Source organism: Rhizomucor pusillus (genome assembly GCF_041956525.1).
Source record: "Rhizomucor pusillus strain CBS 183.67 unplaced genomic scaffold VTP01scaffold_9, whole genome shotgun sequence".
Taxonomy (NCBI): Eukaryota; Fungi; Mucoromycota; class Mucoromycetes; order Mucorales; family Lichtheimiaceae; genus Rhizomucor; species Rhizomucor pusillus.
Window position 1 is genome coordinate 509,276 of NW_027192151.1, and position 21,578 is coordinate 530,853.

The 21,578-nt window shown below is 44.2% G+C and overlaps 11 protein-coding genes across 11 annotated transcripts; 6 read left to right on the forward strand and 5 right to left on the reverse strand.

Moving 5' to 3' along the window:
- Positions 1 to 859: 859 nt before the first annotated feature.
- VTP01DRAFT_10693 (uncharacterized protein) lies at positions 860 to 1,605 on the forward strand (the record flags this gene model as incomplete). The annotated part of the gene is made up of 2 exons (XM_069379083.1): positions 860 to 1,345; positions 1,411 to 1,605. The coding sequence occupies 2 exons, from the start codon at positions 860 to 862 to the stop codon at positions 1,603 to 1,605; spliced, it is 681 nt and encodes a 226-aa protein (XP_069239093.1).
- Positions 1,606 to 1,618: 13 nt separating this feature from the next.
- On the reverse strand, positions 1,619 to 2,974 carry VTP01DRAFT_10694 (uncharacterized protein; the record flags this gene model as incomplete). Its single annotated transcript, XM_069379084.1, has 6 exons — positions 1,619 to 2,203; positions 2,264 to 2,290; positions 2,364 to 2,418; positions 2,483 to 2,513; positions 2,583 to 2,613; positions 2,672 to 2,974. The coding sequence occupies 6 exons, from the start codon at positions 2,972 to 2,974 to the stop codon at positions 1,619 to 1,621; spliced, it is 1,032 nt and encodes a 343-aa protein (XP_069239094.1).
- A 109-nt stretch (positions 2,975 to 3,083) lies between these two features.
- VTP01DRAFT_10695 (uncharacterized protein) lies at positions 3,084 to 5,283 on the reverse strand (the record flags this gene model as incomplete). Its single annotated transcript, XM_069379085.1, has 11 exons — positions 3,084 to 3,233; positions 3,297 to 3,446; positions 3,513 to 3,597; positions 3,648 to 3,844; positions 3,901 to 3,950; positions 4,008 to 4,178; positions 4,241 to 4,522; positions 4,594 to 4,824; positions 4,883 to 4,947; positions 5,012 to 5,050; positions 5,108 to 5,283. 11 exons carry the CDS (start codon positions 5,281 to 5,283, stop codon positions 3,084 to 3,086), a joined length of 1,596 nt encoding a protein of 531 aa, XP_069239095.1.
- Positions 5,284 to 6,079: 796 nt separating this feature from the next.
- Positions 6,080 to 8,554, forward strand: VTP01DRAFT_10696 (uncharacterized protein; the record flags this gene model as incomplete). Its single annotated transcript, XM_069379086.1, has 13 exons — positions 6,080 to 6,167; positions 6,228 to 6,369; positions 6,436 to 6,526; positions 6,590 to 6,804; positions 6,859 to 6,994; positions 7,050 to 7,179; positions 7,236 to 7,475; positions 7,538 to 7,618; positions 7,674 to 7,852; positions 7,911 to 7,973; positions 8,031 to 8,127; positions 8,184 to 8,243; positions 8,304 to 8,554. 13 exons carry the CDS (start codon positions 6,080 to 6,082, stop codon positions 8,552 to 8,554), a joined length of 1,773 nt encoding a protein of 590 aa, XP_069239096.1.
- Positions 8,555 to 8,782: 228 nt separating this feature from the next.
- VTP01DRAFT_10697 (uncharacterized protein) lies at positions 8,783 to 10,328 on the forward strand (the record flags this gene model as incomplete). Its single annotated transcript, XM_069379087.1, has 6 exons — positions 8,783 to 8,834; positions 8,893 to 9,047; positions 9,111 to 9,153; positions 9,209 to 9,267; positions 9,326 to 9,454; positions 9,516 to 10,328. The coding sequence occupies 6 exons, from the start codon at positions 8,783 to 8,785 to the stop codon at positions 10,326 to 10,328; spliced, it is 1,251 nt and encodes a 416-aa protein (XP_069239097.1).
- Positions 10,329 to 11,565: 1,237 nt separating this feature from the next.
- On the forward strand, positions 11,566 to 13,274 carry VTP01DRAFT_10698 (uncharacterized protein; the record flags this gene model as incomplete). Its single annotated transcript, XM_069379088.1, has 2 exons — positions 11,566 to 11,788; positions 11,863 to 13,274. 2 exons carry the CDS (start codon positions 11,566 to 11,568, stop codon positions 13,272 to 13,274), a joined length of 1,635 nt encoding a protein of 544 aa, XP_069239098.1.
- A 907-nt stretch (positions 13,275 to 14,181) lies between these two features.
- Positions 14,182 to 16,573, forward strand: VTP01DRAFT_10699 (uncharacterized protein; the record flags this gene model as incomplete). Its single annotated transcript, XM_069379089.1, has 10 exons — positions 14,182 to 14,563; positions 14,748 to 14,842; positions 14,928 to 15,032; positions 15,113 to 15,247; positions 15,315 to 15,454; positions 15,512 to 15,631; positions 15,698 to 15,831; positions 15,881 to 16,011; positions 16,071 to 16,304; positions 16,367 to 16,573. 10 exons carry the CDS (start codon positions 14,182 to 14,184, stop codon positions 16,571 to 16,573), a joined length of 1,683 nt encoding a protein of 560 aa, XP_069239099.1.
- Positions 16,574 to 16,645: 72 nt separating this feature from the next.
- Positions 16,646 to 17,395, reverse strand: VTP01DRAFT_10700 (uncharacterized protein; the record flags this gene model as incomplete). Its single annotated transcript, XM_069379092.1, has 3 exons — positions 16,646 to 16,874; positions 17,028 to 17,242; positions 17,324 to 17,395. 3 exons carry the CDS (start codon positions 17,393 to 17,395, stop codon positions 16,646 to 16,648), a joined length of 516 nt encoding a protein of 171 aa, XP_069239100.1.
- A 490-nt stretch (positions 17,396 to 17,885) lies between these two features.
- On the reverse strand, positions 17,886 to 19,166 carry VTP01DRAFT_10701 (uncharacterized protein; the record flags this gene model as incomplete). Its single annotated transcript, XM_069379093.1, has 7 exons — positions 17,886 to 17,952; positions 18,019 to 18,060; positions 18,120 to 18,227; positions 18,444 to 18,473; positions 18,542 to 18,586; positions 18,688 to 18,729; positions 18,793 to 19,166. The coding sequence occupies 7 exons, from the start codon at positions 19,164 to 19,166 to the stop codon at positions 17,886 to 17,888; spliced, it is 708 nt and encodes a 235-aa protein (XP_069239101.1).
- Positions 19,167 to 19,475: 309 nt separating this feature from the next.
- VTP01DRAFT_10702 (uncharacterized protein) lies at positions 19,476 to 21,048 on the reverse strand (the record flags this gene model as incomplete). Its single annotated transcript, XM_069379094.1, has 5 exons — positions 19,476 to 20,078; positions 20,145 to 20,365; positions 20,427 to 20,560; positions 20,616 to 20,784; positions 20,847 to 21,048. 5 exons carry the CDS (start codon positions 21,046 to 21,048, stop codon positions 19,476 to 19,478), a joined length of 1,329 nt encoding a protein of 442 aa, XP_069239102.1.
- Positions 21,049 to 21,198: 150 nt separating this feature from the next.
- On the forward strand, positions 21,199 to 21,543 carry VTP01DRAFT_10703 (uncharacterized protein; the record flags this gene model as incomplete). Its single annotated transcript, XM_069379095.1, has 1 exon — positions 21,199 to 21,543. The coding sequence occupies one exon, from the start codon at positions 21,199 to 21,201 to the stop codon at positions 21,541 to 21,543; it is 345 nt and encodes a 114-aa protein (XP_069239103.1).
- Positions 21,544 to 21,578: the final 35 nt, after the last annotated feature.

The following is a 21,578-nucleotide window of genomic DNA, read 5'->3' on the forward strand; positions in this document are numbered from 1 at the left end:
CTCAGCATGTAGAAACTGTTCTTGCAAATATTGAATGAGAAAGATAAGACTTCATGGTGCCTGCCAGAAAGAGTTAAGTTATAATGATTGTTTCCACTGACCATCAAAAAATACATATATACTCGCCGTGGAGAACCTGAAGAATTAGCTCACTATATGGATGAAGAAACACAGAAAGAAAATATGAATGCCAATCTATTTATCACTTCTCTTCTCGTGATATCATATGTATGAAATCATCATTTGTCATGCGTCCTATCATCAATGAAAAACAGCTATATACTTTGCTTGGGTCTGTTCTTTTGCAAGGAGATACCGATGCATACAACGATTAAGTATGGTGGTCTCCGTAATTTAATAAGGTTGTTTGGTTGAATTTGGTCGAATACTGTAATTATGAAAACGTAAACATTTGCATACATAATCATCTCTGTAGTCAGATGGTACCGGCTTTTCTAGACTTTTCAGGATTTTAAAACATGGTTGTTACTTTTGTATTGTTATTTTAATATCATTGTGATTGAATAAGTTGTCACGTGTTTCTTTCATAAAGGTATTAGGATACCATACAGTCAGCAATGCCGCCACCAAAATGTCCCAAATGTGAATAAATAGTTCCATCTACTGGAGTACGATGAAGCAAAAGATCCCTTTTGCGTTGCCAATCTAACCATTTTCTTGTGATGCTTTGTTATAAAATAGATTGATAAATGTGCAAATCCACATTGATGATTAATGCGCCAACAATTTTTGAAAAACCTGTAGCTGGTGGCTGGTTCGAAACCAGCGGACCTTTGAACAACTTGCTTTACATTTTTCTGTCGGTTGTTTCACAATCATTGTTGCACAGCTTTTGCGCATGTCCTGTAATAAGCTTTCCTTCGCAGTAGCTAAGCGACGAGGGGCAGACTATGACACTGGTGTCGAGTACAAAGATGCAAAGGGATCCAGTGTGGCAGCGAAGGTTTCCAGTGATTCCCCCCTGAAGGCGGATGCAACGAAATCGGCAACAACGCAACGATCAAACAAGTCCACGACGCGTAAAAGGTCTGGGGACACGCATATCAGACATAAGAAAAGAAGCAGAGTAAAACGAGACAAGGCACCGGTCAACAATCGCTCCATTAAAGAGTTTCTGGCGTCTCAACGTAGCAACAGTGTGGAATCTTCATCCGTACCTTCACCTGCGAATGCAGCTGATGCCTCCTCTCCAAGGTCCACTGACGAACCGCTATATTTCAAAATACGTGAACCGCGAGCGTTTTGCGAAGTTTGGGAATCTATCTTATCAGAATTATTGGATTATCCAACCTGCTGTGAAGACAGTGGCATTGAATTACATAAGGTATGCAATGCAATGCATGAATTGCCGTCGTTGCATGAATGATGTATTAATACGACCTGTCTTAGCCTGCTGCTCTTCGGAAATGTCCCACACCGTATAAAATTGAAGACTACTATGGAGACAAAGTAACCATGACATTATTGCAAGCACTTGAAACCGATGATCCTTCAGAAGATTATTCTCGTCGAGTACGAAACAGAATGACAGCAAAAGAGTCCGCAGATTACATTGCTAGAATTGCAGAAGAACTGCTTTCATGAAGGAATACCAATTTTATATACCTTGACAAAGCACAGCATCTGCAATCCTACATTCACCCGTAAATATACCTTGTTCACCCGCTCCCATCAATAAACATTGCGCGCCATTGACTCCATAGCGATCACCATTGTACGATCCGATGATGACCTTTCCTTTTGGACCTCCAGCTGCTGGGATGCTTAGTCGCTGACCAAGAGTAGTGAAACCGTTAGACTCGACTACACCGAGATCCGTTCCTATGGACTTGCAGAGTGATCGGGCGTCTTCCAAACTGGATATATCTTTTGATGCAATTACGCGATACCGAGCACCGCCGTAGGGAAGCTCAATATTTTGTACAGTCTCGGGCGTACTTGATAGTTGTATAGCTGGGACGCTGGATGATACTTGCGGCATGCTTGTTGACGCAGACCACGTCTTAGATGCTTGACTAAAAGCATTTGAGCTGGTGGATAAGAGTGGGTTTGTTGCAGAAGGAGTTGTCGGTGTCTTTACAGAGGATGAAACCGCCTGCGTTGCTGAAACTCCAGCGCTGCCGGCGATGTAACTCTCGGTGGAAGGCGATGGAGCTTGCGAGGATTGATAGTCGATAGCGTTCTAAATATTCCCAAGCTCAATAACCCAAGTAGCAGTACTTGTTTACATATTTTCGTCTACCTTGCCCCAGAATCCACAGATCGCGGCCTAAAAGGAAATCAAATGAATAAAAACTGAGTTATTGTTTGTAGAAATGCAAAGGCACAGTGTTGGTTTTTACCTTGGCCTCGATACATCTGGCATCATCTGCGGGAAAATGCTCGATCGCATCCTCTCTAGGAAAAAGGAATCGGTAATGTCATTTATACTAATACGATCCATGGAGAATAAATGTATTACCCTTTGACTTGCATGCAGCCGATACCTGTGCCTACAAATTACGTAGACGGTGTATTAGCATTTACATCAGCACTTAAAATAAGCTGTATATATGACATACCGACTTGTTCATCGCTGAAACCCAAGTGGTTCTATAGATCACACAGTGATTAAATTATTTCTAAGAAAAATAATCAATGAATTACATACCACAAGGTACATTTCCTTGACTCCTAGGAAGTTCGAAGAGAGCAAGTGTGGTAATGCGCTATCCAGCATAGTTAATTGTTTCATCACATCCGTGTTGCGCGACTTTGTAAGGATTTGAGCATTGCATCCAGAGTAACAGGCTTCCTGAGGACTCGTCGTGCCTTCGATGGATGCCAACGCAAAAGTGTAATTTCCGTCGATTTTAGATACGACAGTAGTTGCTATACATCGAGATTGTCGCTGCGCATTTACGTTGAACACTAAGCCGGCAACGAAGACTGACAACAAGACTGCTATTGACATGATTATAAACGATTGACAGAAGAAAAGTATGGAAATGGAAGCCAAGTATTTCGGTTCCTTTTTTATTCGCAGAAGAATGCAGGCTTGATTTCAATCGTCTTGGAGCGATCTAGTTCTGGAAATACTTGGCGAGCTCTTTCTTTGTTACTTTGCCCATGGCATTTTTGGGCAAAGCATCGACGACCTGCAACAAATGGGGAACTTTGTAGACTGCTATTCTTGACTTCAAGTCGTTTCTCATTGTTGCAACGTCCAATGTCTACATAGACAGACTTTAATACGCTCGACGCTTTACTCCCTGTCATGCCTGAACAATGCATACCTTTCCCTTTTCCAAGACTACGACGGCTGCAACCTTTTGTCCCCATTCGGAATCATCTACACCGATAACTGCAACGTCCTCGACACCCAAGTTCGGTGAAGATAGTAGCTCGCGTTCTATTTCCAATGCAGATACTTTCTCGCCACCAGTCTACCCAATGCACTGTAAGTATACAAGCTAGGAGATGATGTGATGTTACAATGCTGTAAGCCATACTTTTATGATATCAGTACTGGCACGTCCCAAAATCTGATAATAGCCTTGTTCTCCTGTACGCATTGCATAGTCACCGGTTTTGAACCTATGAATTAATTAGATGTTTGTGCAAGTAGACATCTTTGTCGCCTTTACCATCCATCTTTTGTGAATTCCTTTGCAGTTGCTTCTGGTCTCTGCCAATAGCCTTTAAAGACATTGGGCCCTTTAACTTCCAGCAAGCCAGGGACATTGCGCTCCTCTGTCACATCCTTATCGAAAACACCAGAACCTTCCTGCGATTCTGCCATGATTCTGGTTTGCACATCTTCCAGAGGCAAGCCGACAGTGCCCTGTTTGATTATGAGCCAAGAAGGTCTTCCAACTTGGTTGTTCCTTGGCTATTTACCTCTATACGTTTATTTTCTGGATAAGGTTGACTTAATGCCATACCAAGCTCTGTTAAATTAAAGTCAAATTCAATGCTTCATGCTTTGGATACGTGCGCTTTCCTACCTGTCATGCCATATCGTTCTAGTAATACTTGACCGCAGCTGATTTGGCGCCATGTTTCTCGCAAAGGCGTGGGCAGCGATGCTGATCCAGAAACCATAAATCTAAATTGCTTGCAGGCTTCAGAGTAAGCACTCTGATCATCCAAGGTCTTGTGTCGGGCAACCAATTTTGCTGCCAAAAATATATCAACAATGGTTCGCTATATGAATACACTGCCTGATACAACAACATACAATATACAGTTGGGACAGACATGAAGATCGTGAGAAGGGGCAAGTTGGACTGGGCAGTTGCTAGCCACCGGTTCCACACCTGATCAGGATCGAATTTCTGGTACATTTCTACCGTCGCACCGGCATACAATGCGCAAGTCATTGCATTGATGATACCGTGAACATGGTGAAGCGGCAAGATGTGGTGAATTCTATCCTCAGATGACCACCTCCAAGCATCCACCAACGCTTTTGTTTGCGCATCAATGTTTGCATGCGTTGTTACTGCACCCTTTGGTTTTCCTAACCATTCGGACAGATTAGATGTATTTTGTATTATAATTTACCAAATTTCCAAGTCAACGTTGCCATACCGGTTGTTCCACTGGTATACAATATCATCGCACTGCGTTGCAAGTCGAAATCGAACGTGGTTGGCATATTTTTAGCAACCAACGATTCCAGAGTCTCATCGTCGATAATATGGCAGGAGATATTCTCTTTGAGCTGCTCCGCTCGCTCCGCAAAGACTGGGTGACTCAGAAGAAGGCTCGCTTGAGAATCTTGGATGGTATAAAGTTGTTCCGGAAGAGGATGCGTCGGGCCTATCCGATCATGTTAATATCCAGCTATAAGCAGAATTCTGTCGCAGAATTCACTTGCAAAGAGGTACCGCGATGCCGCCTGCTGCCCAGATGGCCCATTGGCTCACGACGTATGCGAATCCACTGCAGCACAATTTGCATTGTTACTGTCAAACATCGATGTACCACGTCGAAAAAATAATCATACTTGGGACATAAGAAAGCAACACGCTCCTCCTTCAAATCACTGGATAAGATTATTGTGAGATGGTGCGGTTTCTAGTGTCTTTGTAGTTGCACATACTCGGTGTTCCTGAGCTCGAGGATGACGTTTCTCAATGCAGCAGCGCCGCGCACTAGGTCCGAATACGTGTAATCCTTGCCTCTTCTAGTGTCGTGTATGGCTGTACCCGGGTTGGACTGTGCATACTTGACAGCGCGCTCGAAAAGCGGCGTGTTTGGCAAGGCAGAAGATGGCATAGCGGGAAGAAATGAACTGGCCAGGCTCCGACCGTTCGCACAGATTTAACCACCTCCGAACCAAGCCCGCCGGGTCAAAATTGTAGAATAACTGGATGGAGGTGGGATTAAGGATGTAAAGTTTAACTTGGAGCATTGATGTGGCGTCAAACTTCGGCTCTATAAGTTGTAAAATTTGCACCGCTTTCGGATATAGTGCAAAGGTCTGAACATGGATAGTACATACAGCGAAAATCCAAAGCTTGTGTTGAGAACAGAAGCAGCAGTGAATGTATATCAGTATTTTGGGGAATAGCAGCCAGGACAGATATTCTATGTTACCTTGATAAAACCTGCTGCTATGCAGTTCATATTTAGAGGTTACTAACCTAAGAGGATGTCAAATGTAGATATCCTCAGCTTGTAGATTTTGTAGAAGATGGACTAAGCTTTCCTATGACTCTTACTTAGTTCCTACAGATGATCTAGTATACAGCGTTTCTTTTTGACTTGGTACTGATGCAACCAAATTTATGAGCGTGCTCTCACACAGCTGTGTACTCCGTGTCTCTCTGTCCTGTGTCATCAATCCTTAGCAAGTTAAAAGCATAAGCGTCATATCACGATCATATAAAAGCGATTCATCAAGGAACGCCCGGTAGCACGACGTAATATATTTGAGGATGGATGCTGTGGGATAATATGGGAAAATAGATTGATCGATTTGAAAGATTGCCGCAGTTGGCCATCCGCAGAATGTGTCTGCATAACAAACGCATGAACGGAGACACAGTGCGTGTTTTCTGACCGCAGCGCAATGTCACCTCAGCATCGACGAAAACCATTCAGCGGCAAAGCAAAAAAGCAGCAGCTTCAAGAGAAGAAAGCTCGAAAAGCAGCTGAAGGTAACCATTGGACTTTCAGAATCGAACGCGGTTTCTAAACCTGTGTACGGTACATCCCAGCGCAACGCGAAGAAGAGGAAGATCGCAAGCAAATGGAGGATCTGCAAAGCTCCTTTCGAAAGTTTGTGCCAGCCACCGAGACCCATGAACCTTTACAACCTGGAGTAAAATATTTCAGTGGAGCCAGCGGTGCACATGGAAGGTATTAATGGACATTGAAAAGCTACATGTTTTCTGCAGAGAAGTTTTGCTAAACGAAGTATATCAGACTCTTTTCGAACTTCGAAAAGCTGTCGCCTGGAGCCATTGAAAAGGCCCGTTTGCAGAGCATGAAACCATTTAAGCGGCTTCCACAGGAGGTACAATATCTGTTGAAGTGACAATATGCATGACTGTTCTTGACGATGCTTGGCACTATGCAGATAGGGTTGGAAATAGGCGAGAATGCAGTTTCGGCGTATATTAACTTTCCAAAACGACCACAATGGGGTTATGATATGACGAGAGAGGAACTCGACGAACAAGAAACAAAATATTTTCAAGAATGGATGCTAAGCGTGGAAGACAAGTATGGATCCGAAGACGGCGAATCCCAGCTGAGCCTATACGAACGCAATTTGGAAGTGTGGCGACAGCTGTAAGTATATAATAGTTGCCACATAACAATTGAAATTTATAACCTGTGCAACAGATGGAGAGTTTTGGAAATAAGCGACATTGTCATAGTCGTAATGGATATACGCCATCCATTGTTACATTTTCCAAAACCATTGTATGACTATGTGACTCGGGATCTGAAGCGAAAGATCGTTGGCGTCTTCAACAAGGTTAGACTTGCATCCATGTGCAGTGAGATAAATTTGCGTCTAAAATGTCTCTCAGGTGGATTTGGTTTCAGAGTTCACTGTTTTCGCATGGCGCAATTATTTTGAGGAGAAGTTTCCAGAGTTACAAGTTGTTTGTTTCAGTTGCTTTCCTCGGGATGAAAGGTTTATTGATGATACCAAGACATGTAAGTAGCAAATTATTGTGATCTCACGTGAAGATCTCATCTAATTAAATCTAAAGATGCACTCAAGGCTCGTGCGAAAAGACCAAAGAAACGGTATTACACTGCGCAGGGTGTAAAAGATCTTTTGAGGACGTGCAGCGAAATCAAGCTGGATAAAGCGGGCTTGCAGGTCGATTGGGAAGAGTTGATAAAGAGATATGACCAGGACGAGGTGGACATCGAGGAGGAATACAAGAAGTTACCTTTGGAGGAGGATAGTGAGGATGATAGTGACACAGGAAGCATGGTTGGACTAGGTATGCACTGATCAACGACCAGGAAACATGAATCTTTGTACTCAACAGTATATTCCTTACAGATGATGAATTCAGCCGCATTCTGGATATAACATCTCGCAATGTCGCACCGCACAGAGATTATATCACGTTAGGACTCGTAGGTAAGGATCCGTCTAAATGAATGTATAATGGAAACAATATTGAACAAATCCTCAGGGCATCCCAACGTTGGCAAGAGTAGTTTAATTAACAGTATCATGAAGCGAACGGTTGTGAGTGCCAGTCGCACCCCTGGACATACGAAGCATTTTCAAACAATCCATCTTTCTGATACCATACGCTTGTGCGATTCGCCTGGTCTGGTCTTCCCTACCCTGTTACCGAGGGCTCTCCAAGTAAGAAACGAATACTTCGGTTGATGCGCTTCATATCCTTGCTAGGCTCCAACTTTAGATATTGTCTGGGATGTACCCCATTGCCCAAGTGCAAGAACCTTACAGCGTTGTACAATATCTGGTATGGAATACTAGTAGGTAAAAGTCATCGTTCAAGTTTAACAATCTTCGAACCTAGGCGGAACGTGTACCTTTAGAAGATATTCTATCGCTGACACCACCCGATCTCGAAGAGGCTGCTTCTTATCTCTGGTCAGCCTGGTCTATCTGCGAAGGTTGTACATAAATTATAACTTTGTTGTGAAAACGTATACTTATATATTTTCATCAGCATTCGCGGTACAACGAGGGTTTTTCACTGCTCAGGCTGCGCGCCCCGATGTATATCGAGGTATGCACAGTGCACTCAAAAGATAGAGCTAATAAGTTGTATTCTAAAATCAACACACAGCTGCAAACACAATTCTTCGACTGGTCAACGATGGGCGAATACTGATGAGTTTCAAACCTCCAGGATTCTTCAAGACATCCAAGTACGAAAAGCTAAGGGTGCAGGAAGCAATGAAAAATGAACGCGAGGAAGCAAGTCGGAATAAAGAACAAGAACAAAGCGATGAAGAGGAAGGGGAAGAAGAAGAGGAATTGGACCCTGGCAACATACAATCAAAGAATGCGTTTGCTCTCTTAGCAGATGAAGACTGATAAATCAAGGCTATCTACAACAATCTGTTCGCGATATCTCCAGGTTCTGGACTGAATACCGCAATGTAGCGTTCGATAGAAAAACCTCATTTCGATCCTGATCTCTTGGCTTGGTTTGCTTTTGCATAAAGTTACATTTAGAAGTTTTTCTGCATCTTGCTAAGTGAAAAGCTTAATTTTTGATCAACGACACATCAATGCATCTTGCCCCGCTTTTTGGTTTTCGAGATGGGTATCTTCACTGACGAGGTTCCAAAGACCTCCATTACATTCTACATTGGTAAATTCCTGCTAGTTCTGCGTCATTTGTACTGGACTAAGATGTTTCCACTTTACAGAGCGCTTATCAAACTATGAAGAGATTGATTGGTACATCCTCCAACAACTGACAGAGTCCATCCTCATGCAGGAGCATGGTCCTCACGAGGCCATCGAAGCTGTCCGCAAGCGGCTTAAACATGGTACTACGCAGCAGAAACTGCGTGTGTTTGAGGTGATAAAGTATATATTTCCGTGGGTCAGCAGTAGCGGTAGGGCTAACACTATGCATTGCTAGGTTCTTAAACTTTTGATGGAGAATACAAATCAAAAGTTCCATCGTAAGTCAAGATATAGATTGCTTAGATGGAGCGATTTATAACGTAATGTTGTCAGGTCAATTGGTAACAAACGACAAGATGCGGGAACGCTTTGATTTGATTTTATCTTCCCCGGTATGTTCCTTGCATGCTACGCTGCACAGCAGAAATCACCGATTGATTTTGGGCCTAGTCCGAAGATATGCGTGTAAAGAAAGAGCTGTTGGGCTTACTAGGTGCCTGGGCTATCAAGTACAAGTCAGAACCAGGTATGCATGTGTTGGGGGACATGTTTGAAAGTGGACGCAAGAAACTCGGACTGGTAAGTATGAACAAATAGAAATATCAAGCTGAAGCTGATGCACTGACTCCCTGTGATGTAGCCAAGACGTGTCAAATCAGCTAGCAGTGCCGAGACTGAAAGACAACCAACTTCGCGAGTAACTCCTGAAGCATCATCCCCAGTTGCGCCCAGTATGCCGCCTCGGCCTAATGTCCAGAAAGCTCCTAGTCCGAAGCCGAGCAAGCGGCAGTCGCTGCCTCCCGCTGGGCGTTCATCTGCTGCAGAAACGAGAACGAAACCACGCAGCAGCAGTACGAGTGCATCTCAAACGCGTGTTTTTAACCTTGAAGCTGCCAAACCCAAGATTATCCAAGAAGTCGCCTTGGCGAACCAGAATACCAACAACCTTATAAATGCACTGAAATTTATCAACACCGATGAAGATCGTTGGGAAATCGACCTGCAGCACGATGCACGCCTACAGGATTATCGGCAGCGCTGCGAGGAGTCAAAAAAGAAAATCGTGCGATATGCACGCTTGGTGGAAGACGAAGAATGGATCGGCACGCTGTTGGCAACCAATGAAGAACTTTTGAGAGCATTGCAGCTATATGAATCCATGTCAGTCGGTCAAGTGCCAGCGAATATGCCTTCACCTGCTACACCTTCTTCGCCAGTAATGACTTCGTCGCCGACTCACACGCGCTCTCCACCGCCACCACCGCCTCCTGCTGTCCCGGCAGGCGCCAGTGCAGAATCTTCAGCATATGCTGTAAGGTCTGAAGAAACCCTCAGGGACTTGGCAGGTCTGCAAATACAACCGAAAAATGAGCCTGCAAACACGAAGCATGCACAGCCGGTGGATGAAGCCGATCCCTTTGCGGATCCAGTCATTCCTGTTGATGAAAGATAGATTTCCACGTTCATACTGGAAATTGCTTCCCTGTTACGTGCAACTCCCTCCTCTATGTTTCTGAATTGTATTCTATCCACTGCGTGTGATTGTTATATAAGTTATTATTACTAGTTTGTTGTACCGTATATCAGTGCATAATTTCGTTTTCGCAGAGAGTTCGCCATTTTCAGCCTTCTTGTTGCACATGCTGTACGACATTATAAGATAACAAAGACAATCAAATCGAGCCCCCGAAAGAGCTGTATCTAGAAGCTATGTCATACAGAACCTCATAGAGATGCTTTGAAATCCAAAGCAGACAAACTATGCTATTTCCCAAGTAATCCGCGTCGTCACAGCGAGAGAATCAAATATGGTTAGCGATCTCATTCTTGGCCGCTCTTGCAGTATGAGACTATGCCTTAGTACACTGGTTTCTGTGTAATATCAAATGCTTCAAATGTTCTTTTGATGACAATGATTGATAATACTACCAGCGCTCTAGTTCGATCGTCTTGGAAGCTATGCATGTGACATATACCGGATTTTCAAGGATGATCCACGCAGTTTGGGCAAGGATGTATGCATACTCTTCAACTTGAGCCGTGCAAGTGGATTGATGATTACATCCTACCTATTTAAATTTTGCTTATCACAAGGGAGTGAGTGTCAGGCCTTCAATACAGCTGCAATAAATCCTTCCCGGATTTTTTTCCTCTCTATCCTTCAAGCTCCCTACAAAATGACATAATTAGTGATCATCTTCGTATATTTAGGCATTCAAATGAATGTTGAAGAAAAATTCTCCTACACGGTTTTTCAGCTCCAAGAGAATCAAAAGAAGCTCTGGTGCAATCTGGGCAAATTGTGTCAGGTGAGGCAGCGTGAGCGCATTGTGTTAGGTACCGCATCGTCCGTTGCCCATGGCATCAAGTTGCAAACGCCTGCATCGAGTGGCCCCTGCTCTCGGCGATCGCAGAGAATGGAAAGCATATGGATAAGTTTCCGTTAGCAGTAGGAGGCACAGGAATGCGCTTTCTTATTGCATCCTGGGTGGCACTGCATCCAAGCTGCATGCAAATTTTACGGGCGGGGATGCCCTCCTTTTCTTGAGAGCATGTGAATGACCTTTTTTTTCACATCGCAATCCTTTTGTTGAGGTCCGGGTGACGTCGATTCACCTTTTTACTTTTTCTTGACTTACTGGATACCCGTTCCATTCTCTTCATTCCTCTTTCCTCTAGATTGGTTTGCAATGATAACCCACTTAAAACCAGCTCCCCTAGAACTGGGTGTCTCGTCATCGTCTGGGAAGCAATGCAGTAACTTGCCTGCATTCCAGCAGTCAGGTCCACCATCACCGTCCCTATCAACCGCCTCCTTCATGTCGTCGGTTTCGTGGATGGCAGAGAAGTCTGCAACGGAGCTTATACCGATGCTAAAGAACGCATACTCTGCCCTCAAAGATAAAGAACGAGGTAGGCTACATTTTGGGTTATCGTAACTTTGAAGGCATGTGAACAGCTGATCCTGATATTGTATTGTTTCCCAGATTTGATGCTTGCTGCAGAAATCGGCAAATCTTTGCTGGAAAACAACATACGCCTCAAATCCAGCTACGAAGATCTGTTGAAGCAGACCCAAAAATCCTGCAACGGTGCACCGCTCCCTACTCCGTCTTCTTCGCTTGCGACCAACCTGCCTGAAGGGAACGATTCGGGCATCGACGAAAGCACAGACGAGGATTACGATGACGACGATGAACCAGCCCTGCGTTTTGTGCCATCTCACCGCACGCGCGAAGCCATGATTGAAGTGCTCGAGCGCAAAAACGTGGAATTGACAAAGAGACTTGAGGCTGCACTCGAGGAAAAGGAGGCAGCCGACAAGTCAAATACTAAACGTGTACGCAAACTCGAAGCTGAAATCGAGACCTTAAAGAGCAACCTAGAGATCGCCACGACCAAAATTCACGAGTTAGAAGAGATGAACGAACGCCAACGACGATTGGAAGCGATGCACAGCACGGCATCAGTAGAGGCCAGCAAAGCCGAGGACTCTATGGTTGATGAATTGCTCAACAAGATCGAAAAGCTTGAACTCCAAAACAATCTTGTCAGTAATTCAAAGCAGGAACTCGAAACCAAGCTTGCAAACACTCTCAACGATCTTTGCAAGCTCAAGGAACAGTTCGAACAGTTCCAGTTTACCCAAAAGGACTACGAGGCTCTCCAGGAAGCATACGAGAGACAGTTCCGCCACATTGCTGAACTCAATGCAAGCGTCGAGGACCATCGAAACGTCCTGCAGAAACTTAAAGAGCGTGGTATCAACATCCATTCGAGTCGCACAACGCCTGCACCCAGCGCATGTGCAAGTGTAAAGAGCTATACTTTCCGGAATACCTTAATGGGTGAACTTGAAACTGAATGGTTGAAACAGCGCAGCCCTCACGTACACGTTGATGATACTTGCACCGTTGGATCCGAATCAGCGAAACCTGTTACCCCTACTTTCCAACCTTTGCGCGAGTTTACGGAGAAGACCCTGGCTGGATTCTACGGCGCCCCGGACGACTCTGGACTAGAATCTTTACTAGCGAAAGCAAGCGGCATAGACAAAAACCTGCTAGACGAAGCTCTAAGCTTTATTAGCAAAATTGAACAATCTCACGACGAGACCAAGTGCTTGGATCAGTTTGAATATGATTCGGACGACGATGACAACACTTTTGAAATTTTTGACGATCGATATCCATCGCACGATCTATATCCAAGTCCCCAGATCAGCTTCGAGGTCGAGCGGGTGACGAGAGCACCCAAGACCTTCCTTGGTCGTATTCGTCGTACCGTTCGTCTCTTCTTCCGTGCTGTCTGGAGATGGTGCCGCTTTGCCGTAATCTTGACAACTGCTGTCCTGATAAGCGTCTGGAATGGTCCCGAGGGTATGTTGATCGAGTACTGATCAACGGACTGTGCTTTCTGATATCCCAACCCGTTCATTCACCTTTTTCGTTTGCAATATTCATTTATCCCCGTTCCTTTCTCCTATTGAACCGCAAAAACGGCTGTACAATATTCTTTTGGAAACTCCCGTCATCTCATTTGAATTTCGCTCTCCATGACATACGCTTGTTATGTTATGCTCTCTCTCACACACAGCAGCCCCACCCCTTTTCTGACGAGTCCTTACATATCTACTTCTTTCTTATGTGATTATTTTTCCGTATATATATATATATTTTATACATAGCTATATTATTCCCCGCTCCCCGTCAAAAGAATGACTCATCGCCATTCTTCCACAAGTTGTCATTCCTTATTCTTCATCATATCCAAGACAATCATTATCCCAATTATATACTAAAAGTAACATTTTCCGTGTACAATTTGCCTGGATGTCTGACAACATCAGGTTTCGTTTGTTGAATATTTCTACAATTCCGCGGATGCAGGTGAGTGTCTACTTGATTTTGCTCTGGAATGGTACATATCCGGAATCTCCAAAAGCAATAGTTTGCGGTGGAGACTACATATTCCAAAAGCCTTTTCTAGCTTGTAGTTATTAGAAGGTGATTCTGCAATTCCTTAACAACTTACTTTTGAAGCACGTGAGCGTGTACACAGGCTTTTACCAGAGGACAGTCCTTTTTACAGGCGTTGATTGACATAATATGATCTTCAAATAGACACGCTAGCTCTGTTTCTGGAGGCTGCAGTTCTCGACGAATGAGCTACAACGACCAGGCTCGTGCGGGCAGGGAAAGTCAAATTTTTGCGGTTTTTCAAAACAACAATATCTCTCTCTCTCTCCTTCTCCCTTTCCCTTGTCCGCTGCTTGAGAACCCAAGTTTCCGACATAAAACGCTGTAATGGATCCACGCAGAAATCGATTCTCCCCGTATGAGATGCGAGGTGGTGGTCCTTCGCAAAGACAATCAGGATATGTTCAGGGCCCTCCGCCCGCTGCACACCCTCCTCCACCTGTTGCTGCAATGGGTGGTGCAAATGGCCCGTCCCCAAGTCCTTTTCAACGCACTGAGACTTCCAATGCTGATTTTCAAAAGGATGGTGACTTTGCAAGAGCATCTGCGCCCAGGTATACTGGCGCCGGTGGACCAATGATGAGACCCAAAGGTTCTTTTATTGGAAATCGCAACTACTACGGTAATGAAGGTAGACAGCCGTATTCAGATACTTCCGAGATTGATCGAAGAAGTTCAAGTCGTTGGGATGGTGGCCGATACAATGATGGTAAGATATAAACGTTCCCTTTTCCCTGACTTAGTCTCCCTCCCTTAACGTCTCTCTGGCGCGCCGACGACTGAGTAAGGTATAAGAATCCGTAAAAGAGACTTGAGAGAGTGGAAGATGAGGTTTCCCGCACACTATTGAATTACAAAAGATGAATGACCAATCTCTGTATGTGTTACTCAAGCATCGGCAAATGAGAGACCACGTCTTCCCCAGCATATTAAAGACAGACTCGCTCGAGAGAAACCCTGCAGAACTCTTTTCGTGAGAAATGTTCAGGTAAAACTAAAAAGCACATCGAGGTGCTTGTCTATGCATATTTGGCCTGAATGGATCCTAAAGTTTATTGTTGCCAATTTTATAGTATGATATTCAACCAAATGAAATTAAGTCGATGTATGAGCAATATGGCGAGATTCGCGAGGTCTTCAACTTGATCGAGAAACGCGGCATGGTGTTTGTCACTTTTGTAAGTTTCCCTCCCCTCGTTTCTATACATAAGCTTGATACTCTCGATTGGTTCCATCTGATTCTCATTTTCCCCATCAGTACGATATTCGAGCAGCTGAAAGGGCGAAAGAAGCTACGCAGGGTTCATATCTTCGCAATAGGCAAATTGATGTCCATTATTCGCTGCCCAAGGAAGAAGAACAAGACGCAAAATGCGACCGTACAAAGAATCAGGTATACATTGTGATCATCGCCTTTCAATGAGCAGTGCAAAAGTTAATGCAGCCTTGAATCCATGCAGGGTACCCTGCTGTTCACACTTAAGAACAGCGACCTATCTTTGCAAGATGATGAACTGTATGAATACTTTCGCCGTTTTGGCGACATCAAAGTTATCCGCACTCCACATTTCCGTAATCACAGCGAAAATAACGAAAAACGGTACGATGTAACCTCTAAAAGGGATCATCGAACTTCACTAAACTTAAGTATCAATAGCCAACGCTTTGTAGAGTTTTACGACTCCAGAGACTGCGTGGCGGCTTACGATGAATGCCACGGCCAGCCATATAAAGATGGTTTCTGGGACGTGTCATTCTTTTGGGATCACACAAACAGGCAAGTATCCTATTGAGGATCAGGAAAGGATTATTCTTTTGCGACTGACGCTTATTCTTCATCCAGAGAACGACACGAGGCATTTGCTTTGAAACGCGAGAGGCCGTCAGAAAGACGGCATGACAAACGTGACGGTGGTCGACGCCGGGATGGAGGCCGAGAAATTCCCCAAAGGCAGCGCCCAGGAGTTGACGAGTTTGGTATGTATGTTTACGAACCTATCTAGAGCTGTTACTGATACGGCTGCAGGTCGTACCCTCCGTTACGATCAATATGAAAGCAGAGGAGGACATCCACCTCATCCAGAGCCGCTGCAACAAGCACCTCAATATAATCCTGAAGAACAGCAGCGTCTGGAACAGGCTCAAAAGGCTCAGCAGGTAACCATCTGCAATATTTGCTGTTATTGATGGGGCATTCCCGGCTAATAATCTTGCAGCTTCTTACCATGGCAGCACAAAGTTCACAAAGTCCAGAATATAAAACGGCTCTTCCCTACGTGTCACCAACAGCTCAAAATGCTGCAACAGTTCCTTCGCAGTATCCACATTCTATAGCAAACCAAATACCGACTGTCCCAGCGGCAGTCTCTCAACCGATTGCAGCACCACTACCAACAGCATCAGCACCAGTCGATCAAACTGCACAGGTGCAACAGCTGTTAGGTCTTCTGGTACCGTATCATCACAGTCCATGTGCATTTATAGAATAGTACTCAACTTTTCACGTATATAGACTCAGGTCGCCGCACAGCAGCAACAACAATGGCAGCAGCAGCAGCAGCAACAGCAACAGCAACAGCAACAGCAACAACAGCAACAGCAACCTGGTGATGCTGCGACTGCATTAACCCAACTTGCCCAACTTCTTCAAGCGCAGCAAGCTCAAGCTAATCAGCCGCCGACATCACAAGCTAATGATAGCAATTACAAATTCGATTAAAAAGGAAACATCGTGTGTACATGGCTACGTCAAGACCTCATCTCTATCTACCTCGCGACGACTTACATGAAATTAGTATGCAGTCTTTGCAACGTTGATTTTCTGTATAAAATACCAAATAGGACAGGTTTCACTTAGTTCGAGCCAGGGTTGAATGCAAGTGACATGAAACGTATGGTAGCATGGGAGCGTTGTGGGTCGATTAGAATTTTCGCTGTTTCGTAAATCATCTTGACATATGCTGCACTCTAATTTCTCTTGAACTGTTGACGCCGTGGGCGGTGCAGGATGGCGGCGTAAGCTATGTATTCCATGTTGCTTAGCATTTTGTCTCTTGTTCTTGTCTGTTCCTTCCTCCTCTGGGTGTCTCCTTTTCATTTTTACTGTACTTCGCCCGCCCTTCGTCTCTGCCTTCCTTTTCCACAGGAAACAGTTCATGTCGCCTGTTTTATACCTGTCTTCCGATGATTCTTCTTCATGGTCATCGTTCCGAAATCGAAGATAAGGTGGATAGTCATATACATCCAGAGGATAATCTTCAGAGTCGTCTTCTGCGTCGTAATAGATATTCGGTGACGGTGGTGTCGTCGTCCGTTCAATTGTCGATGAACGATACAGCGTGGCTGAAGAAGTACTACCAACAACCGCGTCTTGATCGTTGTTTTTATACTATTTTTCATTCACACATATTTAAGAAAAATGCATTCAGACAGCATTCCCAAATCCATGATCACGCGCTCGTGTGTGTACCTCTTCCACGCAGCGTCCGTCACACCGTGGGCAGGCCGGCTCATTTTCATCAATAAATAAGGGTATTTGCATAGAGCAATAGTAACACCAGAATGTATCGTGATACGTGCTTGTCGCCATTTAATGCATCGTACAATAGAAAAAAATGAAAAAAGCAAGGTAAAACGCCAGAGAGCAACAAATGAAAGGGAAGAAAAGAAGCAAGGAAGAAGGGCCGTGAAATCGTTTTTAATTCAAAAAGAAATTGTGCAACCAACGCTAATCACGACTGCTGCTGCTTCCGCCTGCACGACTGCAATAGGATGCATGTAAGTTTCGATTTACATGGAGAGTCCATGACTTGTCATTCACATACCATCCTGGGCATTGCACTTTGGAGAGAAACCACTGTAGTATACATTTTCTATGAAAAATGTGACCGCATCGTAGTAGCAAAACCGTTTGGCGCGGTTCTATCAGATCTTCCAAGCATATCATGCAGGCATCCAACTCTAAAATTTACAACCATACTATATATCAGCAATAAGAATACGACTTAGCGCATGCGCGGTCTCGGTACGGTCTATATAGCGTAGATCCACTTGCCTTCATCCAGTCTTTGAAAAGTAGCCTCGGCAGACGCCATCGGTCTATATATAAAGAGAAATGATATGTAATCCAGCTCATGCATGCATAGAGTAATCTATATGACTTACTCAATATCATTATTGCGTTGCTGTTCTGCATTTATATCAGCTCTAATATGTAGATATTAACATCCCATCAATTTCAATCGTTATTATTCACTTGATTTTACCTTGTGTCTCCTGTTGTGACGGGAGCTTCTTGATTTGGACGTGTTGTTCCTTCTGTCACGTTGGGATTGGCATTATTGTTACTGCTGCTATCGTTGCTCCTTTCTCTTCTTTCCAAAGCCCGCATCAAGAGAAGGAAATGTCAGAAGCAGATATTTCATCATGTATATATACCATATGTCCCACCTAGTCCTTTGTCTATTCGTAAAATGGTTCCTGAGCACTCTGACGACACTGAGGCTGTAGTAGCGACAGAAAAAGGGAAGTCTTGTCAATATCGCCAACATTTGACTCTTTGTATTTAGATACTCTGGTATCATTTTTACCCAATTTCCATCCACGGTCCATTGTCTTGGCTACACGCACAAATGTAAGACAGTCAATGCTACACATGTAAACTGGGAAAATTGTTCACTGCACTTACGGCATGACTGGTGGAGGCCGACCGTCTCTTGGAATATCCAGTATCCTGATAAGAGAAAAAAACAAGCATGCAGAAATAGCAACAATTCAAATAAATGATCAGTCGTGGGTTACATATCAAGAATATTTTGTTATCCAGTGTTGTACCTGGCTATAAACAATTCCGCTGCTTCCAGAGCCGCATCAAGTCTACAAAAGTCGTACAACCGTGTTTGTTAATGAAGTAATTACTTCTAGAAGCACACGATTTACCCCATAAACATCCAAGGATTTTCAATCAAAGCGTTGAGCCCATCTTGCTGTTGCAGTTGCCGCTCTCCACCAGCTGCATCTTGATCCACTTCAGGCCTCTCCTCTGTCTCCACCCGTCCTGCTCTTCCATGCTGGTGTCCTCGTTGTTGTAATTCTTTCAACCGGGCGGACGCGATGTAGTGACCAGTTGTCGCAGCAGCCATGCTTAAGAAAGATATAATAGGAAGATGAGGAAACGCCTGGCTAAGTATCAAGCCTTGACAAGCTGCAAATGGTAGCTCTTGTGCCAGAAAATCCATTATGGCTTGTTGATTGGCCTGCTGCTGCTGCTGTTGTTGTTGGTCCTGATCATTTCTCTGACGATGGTTTATCATGAATACACTGGGTGAAAATGTTTAGAAAGAGAGAAATGAGCGAGTTCTTTATTTTGTCCCCATTTTATACTCTAGGCAGTGAATGCATCAATGAGAAAGAACCATTCTCTAGCAACATTTCGACCCTCTGTCAGATCTCCAAATTTACTCAAGGATGGCATCCCAGGATCCATAGCTAACGCCATTTACAATACCTTTTAACGTGAGACCACAACATCTAGAGTTTTGGGAAATACAATTGACAACTTGACTTCAAAATCCTCCAGGACGCATTGACTGGTGTTTATCATGGTCGCTTTTTATTAGTATTTACAACTCGTATCCTTCTTCAGCCAAGTACAGTGCAATTATGCGCATGCTAGCCTGAGCAATCATATCCTTTTCCAGTTGATCGTCATTGTCTGTGGTATCCTGTATAAACTTCAAAAGTTCCATGACGACGTTCATTGTGTCTGACAGCGTCTTTCGAATCTTTAGTAGCACTTCGGCGTCCATACCGCTCGCCTTATCCTCGTTAAAATTGAGAGACAGATATCGGATGGCTGCTTCCAAGATTTCAAAGTATACTGGCACCATGCTTTCTTGTCTTTTCTCCTTTGCCTCGTCCACCTTGACGGCTTGCCTATTGTGAAGGTTCATTCGCCGGTCGTGGATTTCGTCAAGCATCACCCGTGTCTCCACAGCCACCAAGTGAACCAAAAGAGTCGGAAACTTGTCCTCTTTGTGATGTTTCAAGCTCGAGAACATCCAATCAGGTCCAAAGTATCGAAGCAAACAAGCTGCAACGACCATGGCTTGATCTCTCTGTTCGTCGCCCAATTTACTGCTTAGTATGTCCTTTAGACCGGCTCGCAGATCATGTAACCATCCTGATAGTTTTTTTTCATTCTCTTCTTTGAACTTTTTAACAATCTAAAAATCAAGAATGCAGATCAACGGACATGATTTTACGTCATTGAGACAGAGCACAAAGTTTACCTGTGAGGGTAAATCGGGTAACAGGTGCGCCAAAATTGCTAATGCTTCAAACTTGAGTTTGCCTTGGTTCTTTTTTAAAATGGCCGATAAACCGGTGAATGTAGTTTGCAAGGAGTATTTGAGTGCAGATGACAAACTGGGAATGTTGGATTCGTAAAGTAAATGACATGCTCGGGTGTATGTAGATGAAATGACCTGAGAGGCCAGCTCTCGCTCACGATCTAAACAAAACAATCTTAGCATCGGGTTTCCTTTTCAATGATCATGTAAACAAACCCCCACCGTTCTTTGTGGCGTTAAGGAGTTCATAGATATGTTTAAGTGAGTCTGGATCTAGCATTTTCGATAAACCTTGCTTTGTCACGCAGACACATAGCAAGATATGCAGCGCTTCCTTGGTGGCATCTGATGAATCACTGCAGAAATAAAGTCAAAACGCGTACGTTGTATTTCGAATATCCATGCACTTACTTTGGCACTAAATTGGCTGCCACTACTGGTACTCGATCGGCCATGACAGTACTCTTTGCCATATCGTCATACTTTGCAAAGCACGCTAAAACATTAATAGCAATCTCACGCAATACAGGCTCAGGGACTTGATTGCTGTCACTGCCGCTGCTGCTGTCAGCGTTGGAAGCTGCATGAAAACGATTAATTACCTGATTTGTCCTGCAAACAATAAAGTTTAGGTTGACTTACTCGTTCGCAGTAATCGCTCAATAAACTTGAAGTTCATTCCATCAAAGACGCGCCGCACTGTTTCAGCCTGATCTTGCTGCAACAGCCGTGGCAGGAGGAGCATACCAACAAACTTGGACTCATCAGGTTGCGAAGGAGAAATGAGACTTAGACAACGATCGATCTCGGCCGATCGATCGGATCCGGAGCTGTGGACCTCCATGGCGTCTATGGATCGAGTGGAAGATCAAGACGACAAAGTGACGTTGGTGTTTCATGTTCCGCTCTGATAGGCATAAATGCCAAAGGTGGCAGACGCATTTCAATACCCTTTTTTTTTCGAGCTATACAAAAAACCCCGGTAAAAGTTACAATGATCCCATCATCACGGTTAAGTCAACTGTGCTTTGCTCGCGCACGTACACTGCATACATCATCTGTCCTATGTGGTGCAAACCAGCAGACAAAAGACGGAAATGGATCCGTAACCGAGGAACTTACCGGCAAAAAGGCATGGAAACCATACAACGAACGAGTTTCTGCATCTGCAACCGTCGATGAAGTTACAAGTCATAAAACCGCATTTGATCCCAAAACCGTAGAGCCGCACGAAGAAATGCAGAAAATGAAAGATGAAGATGAACAGCACGAGTCGCCGTTGGAATGCAGCGGCGCGAACGAGCAAGCCAGCCCACAGTCGCCATCAAAAAAGAAGTAGAGGTTACACAAGTTGTTCTTGCATGTAGTTTTGGC